Genomic DNA, 11983 nt, shown 5'->3' on the forward strand with positions numbered 1-11983 from the left:
TAATTAGATTCAGCAGTTGTTGTTTTTTTTTAATGTCAAAAAAATCTACCCAAGGGAAAATATGCTTAGATTCTAAATAATTTATGACCACAAAATTTTTCAGATTTGTATTTTAAAATATAAGATTACCTGTATCTACCTTATAAGCATTTACACATCCCCATCCTGCTTTAATTATTTTTAAATCTGTTTTTCTTAACTCATTCTTTTGGAACTGCTGAGTTACGCCAAATAAAATGAAGTAGGTTTTGCTTTGTATATTTATTTACCTGGTTGACCAGGGATTGCTAAATTCTAGTTCATGGGCAAAATTCCCTACCAGGAGAGTTGTTTGGGGGAAGTGTAAAAGGAGGAGACCCCACTTATAGCTTTCTATCCAGCCTTGCACCACCTGCCCTGTGAACATGCATGGTCAAAATGTGGTCACCAACCAGCCGCAGCAGTAGCAGCAGCACCCTGGGCGACCTTCACTGAGAGCCTGGAAATGGAACCCCGCCCGGACCTGCGCATTCAAGATCCAGCTGATCCCTGTGCACGCTGCAGCGTGAGAGGGGCTGTCTTAGGAAATGAGACCTTATTATTGATGTCCTTAATTTTCAAAGCTGTGCACCTCCCTCTGGAAGAGAAGAGGTGAGACAGGCATTAAAGGGACTTCAAAATCGTTTCCAGACCCACTTCTTCAGTGCTTCTCATAATGGGTTATAGCTACAGTTTGGCAGATTTTAATGTCTTTCAATGGTCCAGAGACTTTTTTTTTTAAGTTGTAGATGGACACAATATCTTTTTATTTTATTTATTTATTTATTTTTATGTGGTGCCGAGGATCAAACCCAGTGCCTCACACATGCTAGGCAAGCACTCTACCACTGAGCCACAACCCCGGACAGTCTAAGGACAAGCTTGGAATTTTATCTGCTTTTAGAATATCTGGACTCCTAAAAGTCCAGAGACTTTTGATATGATTTTATCAAAGATGCTAAAACAAACCAAGCGTCTAACAAGGTTCTGCAGTGCCCAACAAATCTTCATGTCTGTTGTTGTTTGGTTTTTATTTTTATTTATTAGCACATATGAATTATAGAGAACAAAGCCACATGTGTAGGCAACATTTTCTTCTGCTTTGTTATTTTGTTTTGTTTGCTTTTTGTTCTTTATTTTGTCTCACTGGTGATCCCACTTTGCACTGTCATCTGAAAAACAGCTTCTGACTCCTCCAGGGGGCAGACAAGCCCCACAGTGCTGCAGCACCAGGGACCACGGGGAACTGTCAGACTCAGCAGTGCAGACAGAAACATGCAAAGGTTAGGTCAATTGTTCAAGCCAGTTTTAATGTTGGAATTGACTTGGATTCTTCTTTCTAGAAAGTGGCTTAGCCAGGGGTAAGATAACTAGTGTAGACATTAAGCACAATGCTTTGATGCTGAAGTAATCTAAGGACAAGCTTGGAATTTTATCCCCTCTTAGAATATCTGGACTCCTAAAATCCAGCGTGGCTCCTCTCCCCACTGCTCTGTGCTTCTCACAGACAGTAGCCTGTCAAACCTTCCCCTGACACCAAACACAGAATATCTCATTGCAATTACTTAGAGTAATTTGGTCCTCCCTAGAATGTGGCCCCTGTAATATCAGGGACTTTGCTTTATTTATGTTTATATTACAGGTACCCAGTGCAGTGTCCAGAACATAGTAGGTACATAATAATTGCAGGTTGAAGGAATGAATGGAATAACATAATTGACAGAGAAATGGAGGTTCTGAAAGCAGAACAAGCAGCCTAAATAACAACTTAACTATCCAAGTGTGAAATGCTAGATTAAAATAGATGGACTGTAATATCCTTAATTTAGAGCATATTAATTCAAAACTTGTAAAATAGCTTTTGATTAGACTGCATTTTATGCTTTTTCACTATCTGTGAAAAAGAAGATTAAATAAGATGGTGCAGATTTAATTGACATGGCAGCAATTTAGGAAGCATTCATGGACACTATGGAAAGGTTAAATTGTCACCTCTGTTCAAACAGTAGGTCAAACACTTTGAAGGTCCCTTCACAAAAGCAGAATTTTGACTAAGAAAATTCCTTCCTTTAACAAAAAGAAATAAAATAAAATCTCCTTAAATAAAACAAAATTCTAATTAAGCCTCCTCATAACTGAGACAGGATTTCCCTCTTAGGAATCAAATTAGGGGAAATTTTTATTATAAGAAAAATGACATCTTCAATGAGAAGCAAATGAACTCATTGGTAGCCTGTAAGTGTGCTCCTAACAATCAATGCTCAAGTATCTCTTTCCATCATTGGAGCCTGGAAAACTGGTGATCAGAACATGTGCACAAGCAAAAGTTCCCAAGTTCCATCTCAGTAATACAAAACATGTTACCGTAAGTCTTCAAATACTCCCAGCCTTCTTATGTTCTGTTAGGACCCCAGCTAGAAAGAGCTGGTAGAGTCAGATTGGGTAACTGAGAAGAGCTTCACAAGGGGATGGCTTCCCAAGGCCGTGGGGAGCTAAAGGAAATCAACAGGGATGGGGGAGAGTTCAGGGGCTAACCCAGCATCAGGAGGAGCCCCTGCCACACATCATCCTAAAGGAGCCCAGGAAGGAAGTGGTCAGAGAGAGAACTGCAGCAAAAACTGTAGGGAGGGCTTCAGGCAGGTGCTCTGGCCCTCAGAAGAGGAGAGCCGCAGCTGGCCACCCACTACCCTACAGGAAGGGAGACTGTACAATAAGTGCAGTGACCTCACTGTCCCCAGACCTGGCTCTCCTGCTGGTGCCCTCCATTGACAGGCCCATCAGGAAGTCCAAAGGCAAGAAAGCCAAGCTGATGCAATGCGCAGAGGTCAGCCTCGCTGGGCACAGAGCTGAGGTGGGCAGAGAGGGGCGTGTGAGATGGAGAATATCCACACCCCTCCCCAAAACTTCTGCAAAGCATTTACTGTCTCATTCATGAGCTTTTATGCCATGCATATTCCTAAGAACTGAGAGGGAAAAAAAGACAGAATTACTCTGTCAAAAACAATATTTGATAGCTCCTATCATTATAGGAAAGCAAGATTCATGGATTCATTCGCTCAAAGATATGGTAAAGGGAAGTCTTCCATCTGCTTGAAACGTGAAGAGATGAACTAATGAATAAAGATTTAGAAAAACAATCAAATGCCCAATTTTTCTTTGATATAAGGAGGCTGACTCATAGTAGGGTAGGGAGGGGGATCATGGGAGGAATAGATGAACTCTAGATAGGGCAGAGGGGTGGGAGGGGACAGGATGGGGCATGGGGTTAGCAATGATGGTGGAATGTGATGGACATTATTATCCAAAGTACATGTATAAAGACACGAATTGGTGTGAATAGAACCAGAGATATGAAAAATTGTGCTCTATATGTGTAATAAGAATTGTAATGCATTCCACTGTCATATATAAATAAAAATGAAAAAAAGTGTGCTTCTTTTGAAAGTAGCAAAGAACTAAGAGTCTCATATCACAGGCTATGACAATCATCTGCCAAAAAGAGTAACTAAAATTTTTTAATTAAATCAATGAACAACCCTAAAAAGTGCTATGCACTTCCACAGATCTCCATTGATTTTAAAATTTCTCTCCAAGTGAGGAGAGAATACAGGGGGTACGAGGGTTGATTGGGAGGTAGGGAACAGGTAAGTCATGGGGTAATCTATATGGAGGGACTGGTTCCACCCCACAGAGATGCAGGAAGTGACAGCAACTGGGCTCCATGTGCACTCTGCATCTTTGTTATCCATGAAACCCTAAAACTTAAAATGTAACATGGAAGAATAGTCCGGAGACAAGAGATAGGGAAAGAAATGGGGAATCACAATTACCTTGATGGATGACTTGCCCCACCCTGCTCCAGAGATGCTAATCAAGGTCAACTGAGTTATAATAAATAAGCACCAATATCTGTCTAACCACACACACACACACACACACACACACACACACAGCAGCGATATGTCACCTGAGTAATCCGATCACTCATGAAGCATTTCTTAAACAAAAGACATTGCAGAGTTTAAAAAAAAAAAAAAAAACATTCATGAGACAAAATATCTGATCTAACGTCAATGTCTTCCCCTAATGGTAGTCTCCACCTTATTCTCAGGCAAACAGGTTTCCTGGATAGAGCTGTGTCCATTTGCAAATGGGTGACAAATGCAAATCCTTCAATAGGTACAGATTCTATTTTGCATAGTTACTGCTTTTTTTTTTAAGGAAGGTTTATAAGCAGATATATATATTTCAGGAAACAAGCACAAGAATACATAAAATTTTCAGATAAATTCTTCTCCATACAAAGCAGTTAAAAAATTATTAACTCTTTTCTTTAACATTTATTTTTTAGTTGTAGTTGGACACAATATCTTTATTTTACTTATTTATTTTTATGTGATGCTGAGGATTGAACCCAGGGCATCACACGAGCTAGGCAAGCACTCTACTGCTGAGCCACAACCCCAGCCCTGAAATTATGAACTCTTTAAAAAAAAATAAACAAGTGCAAACTGAATCAGCAGAGTCAGGAAATAAATTGAAGGTAAGAATAAAACTATTACAGGGCTGTGGCTATAGCTCAGCGGTAGAGCACTTGCCTTGCAGGTGTGAAGCACTGGGTTCAATCCTCAGCACCACATAAAAATAAATAAATAAATAAATATATCATGTCCACCTACAATTAAAAAAATATTTTTTAAAAAAACTATTTCAGGCTGGGGCTATAGCTCAGTGGCAAAGCGCTTGCCTTACACGTGGGAAGCACTGGGTTCGATCCTCAGCACCACATAAAAAAAATACACAAATAAAAAGCATGCTGTCCATCTACAACTACAAAAAAAATTAAAAATAAAACCTATTTCAGACATGAAAGCTACATTAGAATGAAAATCAAACAAATGTTGCTTTAAAAGATAGTCAATTACCTATAGATTTTTAAAGATAAATAAACTCATGGGTAAATCAAGAAGGGAAAGAAAGCAATTTAAAATGAATAGTTATGGCAGCCATAACCATGAGATGCCCCTGCGTAGATAACAGAACAAATAGATCTTTTTAAAACTGAACACCAGGAAGAAAATATCTTTATGAAAAATAAAGGAAAACACAACTTTCCGATAAAAAAAAAAAATGACCATTGTCTAGGAAAACCCAACAGAGTGATTGCAGTGAGAAATATCACAGAGAAGTTACAAAGCTTTCAGTGCTTAAAAATAATTCTATCAATGATGAGTCAAAAGAATAAAAATAAAAATCACAGGGGCCAGGGAGGGAGAGTAGAAAGCAAGCCACCTACAAAGAGGAGATATCAGGCGAGCCTCAGATTTTTCCAGAGCAGCAGTCGATACCAGAACACAATGGAACGGTGTCTTACAGAATTATGAGGGGGAAAGACAGGATTCTATCATTTCATCCACAATTTGTTTGTTTATAGAAGCAAAAAGAATACCTTTGGTCTCTGCTTAAAAATGAGTCTTCCAGCTAAATACTGAATCAATATAAGAAATTCAGGAAAGAGTACAGTTAACGAAAGGGCTGCTGGTGATCTGATTCCACTTAGATCCAAGAGGGATGCTAAGCCAGAAACATGGGCCTGCCTCAGGACCTTTGCAACGGCTCTTCCTTCTACAGTGAGGCTCGCCCCCCACTTTGTTCAAGTCTGCTCAAACTCTCCACCCCTGGATCCTGTTCCCTGACAACTTTACAAAAAAGGACTCTCCCCGTCCTCCTGCTTTATTTTTATTCTTAACGTTTGCCACTGTCTGACATTGAACTTTGCATGTACTGTCTGTCTCATCTAATTAAATAGTATTTAATGGTTCACTGCTGTGTTCTCTATACTTGGAACTGTGCTGAGGATGAAAAAGGTACTCAAAAAAATGTTGATTGAATAATAAATGTTTAGAAACTGCAAATGCTAAAAACCTTGGAAATGTCAAACCAACAATACAACGGCCACCGATGGTAAATGCAGGATGAAAGATTTCCTCAACCTTAAGAGTAAGCAATCAATCTACCAAGTCTGAATCCGACAGATTCTAGAAAAGCCTCCTTGACCACTTTTCAAAAGCTGAAGAGATGTTTTGAGTTTTGCCTTTGTGAATTTTATTATCTCCGGGCTCCGTTGGATCCTCCTGGCTAGTGTTCTCTGAGACACCAACAAGTAGTGAGGACCAGTGACCACTGACAGCACCAATGCAGGACGCCAGACTAGCCAAACAGAAACTTCAGACATAAATATATAATGTGGCTAGGACTGTCGAGGATCGGGGTGGTCATAGGTGCTCTCAAAGGTTAAAGGTGGTGATGTGAGATTTTTAGAGACTTGAAAATAACCTGGAAAATTTTATAATGTGTATATGCCCTCACCCAGCAATTTCATTTCTGGAAAATAGTATTCAGATTCATTTTCAAAGTTTACAAGGATGTTTGTTGTAGCATTGCATATAAGTTTCCATTAAAGAGGGGCTGATTGGGGCCAGGCATGGTAGCACATACCTATAATCTCAGTGGCTGAGGAGGCTGAGGCAGGAGGATCACAAGTTCAAAGCCAACCTTAGCAAAAGCAAGGTGCTAAGCAACTCAGTGAGACCCTGACTCTAAATAAAATACAAAATAGGGCTGAGAATGTGGCTCAGTGGTCGAATGCCCCTGAGTTCAATCCCCAGTACAAAAAAAAAAAAAGAGGGGCTGATTAACTATATTCCCAAAGTAAACACTAAGCAGTTAATAAAAGCAAATGAAGTAGGCATGTGTATATTGATACATAAAAGTATACACAATATAACAGAAGTGGAAAAAGCAAGCTGCAGACAGTCTATGGCATCCCATAGGTAAGAGTGTCACCCATATTAACCTATGTCATTATGCGTTCCCAACTCTGTGGTTTGCTGGAAGACTCTGTGGAAGGATAGTTTCAAACTGTTCTTGGTAGCTACCTCTAAGACTGAGATTTGAAGGAAAGAATGGAAAATGGGGAGGTTTACTTTACAAACTTCCAAAGCATTCTATTTTTAAAAGCCATACGTTATCATAAAATTTAACTTTCAAAAACTTTGCACACTTTTTTGGGGGGGATGCTGGTGCTGGAACCCAGGGCCTCTAGCATGCTGAGTGTGTGCTCCACTCCCCGAGCTACAGCCCCAGCCCCTACATGTGTGTTTAAACACATTTCTTTAAAGCTCACCATGTGCTGAACACACAAAATGCCACAGGGCAAGGTTAGCAAGAAACCAGTTCAACAGCACCTCGCCTCCATAGTCACACAGGCCAAACGGGAAGGTCCTTGAAGATAGGGTCAGGGGTAGGGATGGCCCCCATTTATCCGGTACATAGAAGATATTCAGTAAATCCTGCTGAACAAGCGGAGAGCTGTGTGAGCAAAGGAAGGCTTCTGGTCAGGACCTGGGTTGATCTGTGATCCCAAGTCCCACCACACCCTTTCATAGCCCAGTTTTGCTCATTTGCAAAACCCCACGTTAGAGTCTTCACCATCCCTTCTGGATGCCTTGAGCTCGTTCTGTGTCATAGGTGCATGTGAAAAACAGGTACCTATCAGCAGGTGGGGCATGTCACTTCCAGTCTGAGGCTGCCATCCGTGTCGTCAGAGCCCCCGGGGCTGCAGGGATGGCAATAATGGAAGACTCCCTGTGTTGTACTCTCTGTGCGGCTTCTCAGCCCACGCTGTTTGGAAGACTGCTCCGGAGAAGTGTGAGGCAAAGCTTCCAAGTGGTGTCTCATTAGTAACTACATGTGCTGAAGTGTGTTCTCCCAAGCACATCAGCCCCACACCCCGCCCACCAAGGAGCCAGCCACGGACCTGCCATTGCCCGATACTTAGGTACTGCCCCAGAACACGGGCACTGAACGCAACGCGACACATCCCTGCCTCTGGCTCTCCAGGGGTGAGTCTTCTCTGATCCAAACATCCCGTAAAGGACACTTCAGCAAGAAAAGGTTGAGATCCAGTCACTTGGTGTCCTGGTTGCTTATTTATTATCAGACGCTTTTCTTACTGAAGAACCTCTTGTTTTTATCAAAACCAATAATGCTCGGGAATGCATGACTATCTGTTCTTATTTTCACTTCATTTCCTTTTTGTTGACAACCTAGGATTACTCCCAACTCTCAGATGTTGGTGCCCAACCAAGGTCTGGCTTTGAAAATCAATAGTCCCCTCTCCTTGAGCTATGATACGTTTTCCATGTCATGTATTTTAAATCTCTTCAGAAGAAAAGATGTTTTCTTTATTTTTTAAATTTCTGAGTTGTGGTACTATAGAACACAAAGATCATCATGCCCATGTACAAATCTCTTTGGTGGCCCTCTGAAGCACTCAGGGTGAAATCCAAAGTCCCTGCATGGACTATTCCACACTCTGTGATCTACCTGGCCTACTTCTTCAGTCTCACCTTGAGCCCACCTTCCGCCACACAACAAGCTCCGGCAACTACCCTTCTTTCAGTTCATCCAACTTGCCAAGGTAGCTCCTGCCTCAGGGCCTTAGTATCAGCCCAGAATGCTTCTTCCCTTCACTTCTTTTTTAAAAAAAATATTTTTAGTTATAGATGGACACAATACTTTTATTTGTTTATTTTTATGTGCTGAGGATCAAACCCATTGCCTCATATGCTAGGCAAGTACTCTACTACTGAGCCACAATCCCAGTCTCTCCCTTCACTTCTTACCTGGACAATTCCTACTCATCGTTCAGTTTTCCAATTAAATATTAGCTTCTCACTGCATGTCTATAATCCCAATGACTTGGGAGGCTGAGGCAGGAGGATTGCATGTTCGAGTCCAGCCTCAGCAACTTAGTGAGACTCTTTCTCAAAGTAAATAATAAAAAAAAGTTGGGGCTGTAGCTCAGTGGTAGAGCACCCCTAGGTTCAATGTCTAGTACCAAATAAAAACAATCAGATTGTCAGAGAAGCTTCTCTGAGCTCCTAATCTAACCTATTTTCTCTTCTTGTAATTTTTTTTTTGTGTGTGTGTATGTGTCCTTTCCTTTTGTGGAAGTTATTGTGCCTGGCTTACTGGTTTGAAGTTTACCCCTTATTAGACTTTGAACTCCAGATGATGAGAATCATGACTGTTTTACTGACCATTGCTAATCTCAACAAATATTTGTTGGTTAAATGAAAAAAATAAAAAGTAAATGTCATTCCCTCTTCTAATTAATTTAGAAGGTAGACACAGTGAGTGAGGGAAACCAAGTCCCTTTCTCACTTATAATTCAAAGCAACCTGTGTGCTACAGGGGAGATTAGAGGTGAGGATTTGGATTGAGGGCAAGTATAGGACTTGGCACATGGGGACTAGTGTTAGACCCAAGAAAGGACAGAAAAGGTGTTATTCGGAAGGGGGTGGGGAGAACTATTTGTATTAAGGAAGTGGGGCCAAGAGCAGATGGACCACTGGAAATTGGGGAGGTTATGTGAAAGGTCAGGAGGACTTTGGAATGTCAAGTGGAATGGGGAAAGTCAAGGCCAGGTTGATCGGGTGAGAAGGAGGCTGTTGGACCCGGAGAGGGGAGAGAAGTCGTGTGCACAGGAGTCAGAGGGCTGGACAGGCCTCCTGCAGCAACCTTAGCTGGGGTCCAGGAGAAATGGTGGAAAGTTCCAAGGAGGCAAACTGAACGCAAGCCTTATGCTGTTCCACAGAAGGAAGTGGCCATGAGCTCTGCCCAGGGGAAATACACGGTACATGACATGAATAGCAGAGGATGAGGATGAAAGGAACTGCCCTTTAACCCCACACAGCAAGGTGACAGGGCCACTGTCAATCTCCTGTTACGGACAGCCTAGGAAAACAAATGAGGAGCCAGAATGGAGCAGGCAGAGGCCACGTTACCAGTCCCTGTCCTGTACACCATGCCACTATCGCTTCTGACTGGCTGCCCACAACGACCATGGTGACTTGGGACTGTGCTATTCTCACTGCCCTTTGGACATTCTGTTTCTGTATAATCTCAAAAAAAAAAAAAAAAAGGCTAGCTGCCAACCTGTTTCCCCATAAAATGTCAGTAGAAAATGCTGGACATTTCATAGTCATAATAAAAAATAGTCATGATAATAAATAACAGATTGTAGTTACAGAAAATAGGTGATATTGAGTATATTTTGTGCTAGGCTCTGTCCTAAGAATCACCCCCCCCAACACACACACTAATTTGTCTTAATTAATGTTCACAAAAATCACATGAAATAGTTACTATTAATATTCTAATTTTCCAGATGGGGCAAATGAGGTCCAGAAAGATTAACCCCCTTCAGCAATGTGTCCAAGGACTCAAACCCAGATACTCTGACTCCAGAGCCCAGCTCTTAACTGCTCTCTAGATTTGAACATAGCTTATAATTTACAAAGCCCTTTAGGAGATATACAAAAATTATCAGATCCTCTTAGTCATGCTTAATAGGGAGTAAGAAATATCTTTGTCTCCATTGTACAAATGGGGAAACTGAGGCTCAGAGATATTAAAATATTGGCATAGGACATCAATAGCACCAGTAGCAGGTAGGGCCTGAAATCCACCACTCCTAAGGCCACAGCATCTCTCACCATGCTTTAGCAAGCTTGTTGGTGAGGATTAAATTGCATCCACACGATCAGATACGCAGAGAATAAAAGCAGCATCTCGGGTGTATGGGGCTTAGCATGATACCTGAAAACATGACATTATCTCCAATGTGAAATATGATTTCATGCGGCTCCAATGTCAGGGAGTATCCGTGGGAGGAGATCAGGAAGGGGAGAAGCTGACCAAGTGAGCGGGGCTCTAATAGCTGGCTCCAAAATTGAACCTTTCTGGGAGCAATTGGCGCCTGTCAGAGTGGCCCTGCTGCGGCAGCAGCTGGGAGACTGACCAAAAAGCAACGTAGGGATGCAAAGACAGAGGAGAGGGGAACCCTAGCCCAGACCCACCGCCGGGGCCCTTTATTGTGTCTTTTTCTGGGTGACGCCTCTCTTGTCTTCATGCCACCTCCTCCCCACCCCTCCCATGCAGTCAGTGTGCGTGGTGCCAAACCTTGTAATTGAACCTCTGGCCGCCGGTAGTACATTTCTTGTCCCTTTTCCCCATTACCCCAGAAGCAAATCAATTCTTCTGGGTCCTCCCCTGGTTTCTGGTAGCCAGGACCTTGCAGCCTTGGCTCCTATACCCACTAACTCATCATCCTTCCATTACGCGCTTCGCACGGAGCCACATTTGCTTCCGATCCGCAGTGACCGCCCCCCTCCCCCTTTTAACTGCAGTCCAATAATGCTGACAAGGGTGGGAATCGGAAGTAATGGCTCTTGCGGCCAACTCCCTGAGCAGTCTAGGGGACGCCTAGAACGTGCTTCGCTCCTTAGCAGCATCTTCCCCGGGGAGGCCGTGCCGGCCAAGGGGAGCCGCACCAAACCCCTGCACCCCCGAGCTCCTACCCCTGGCCTCCTGCCGCCCAGGCGGCTGCTATAGAAACGCGAGGCGTACACTCTGGGCTGAAATGAAACACCCATGCTGGACGGGGACCGAGCCGGATCGGCCTGCTGCCTCGGTCACCATGGCAACGAGCCGAGAGTAGGCAGCGAGCGGCGCGCGGCGCGGGGATACTCACTCCATCGCGGGGCTCCGGGAGGCCGGGCGCGCTGCTGCGGGGCTCTCGGCGCCGCTCGCTCTGCCCGAGCCGAGCGCGAGGTGGAGCCGGAGTCGTCTGCCCTCCCCGCCCGCCCGCCGCACCCTCCTCCCCGGGAGGGTTGAAAGTGAACGCTCAGGCTTTCTCGGCTCCCAGCCTGCGAATAAAACGGGAAGCAATTGGATAATGTTGTTCGCCGGGCGCTAGACAAGCCACTCCACTTCGGGGTTTCGGGAGGGAGCGCGCCGGCAGCTGCGCGCCAGGCGATGGGGCCACCCGCGCGCAGTGCCCAGGCGCCCGCCCGCGGCGCCAGCTGCGCCGCGTCCCTGGGACAGGCGGCGCTGCCGT

At 43.7% G+C, this 11983-nt stretch overlaps 1 protein-coding gene across 3 annotated transcripts in view; it reads right to left on the reverse strand.

Annotated features, from left to right (window-relative positions):
• The window catches only part of Palm2akap2 (PALM2 and AKAP2 fusion), a 456764-nt gene extending 445055 nt beyond the window's left edge, over positions 1-11709 (reverse strand). For 2 of the 3 annotated variants that reach the window (XM_048783227.1, XM_015492211.2), the window contains exon 1: positions 11618-11709. In XM_048783227.1, the coding sequence (XP_048639184.1) occupies positions 11618-11622 (5 nt within the window). In that variant the 5' untranslated portion in view covers positions 11623-11709. The remainder of the gene's footprint in view (positions 1-11617) is intronic. The other variant, XM_048783228.1, reaches the window with a different exon arrangement.
• Between the last annotated feature and the right edge of the window lie 274 nt (positions 11710-11983).

Source organism: Marmota marmota, unplaced genomic scaffold (assembly GCF_001458135.2).
Source record: "Marmota marmota marmota unplaced genomic scaffold, marMar, whole genome shotgun sequence".
Taxonomy (NCBI): domain Eukaryota; kingdom Metazoa; phylum Chordata; class Mammalia; order Rodentia; family Sciuridae; genus Marmota; species Marmota marmota.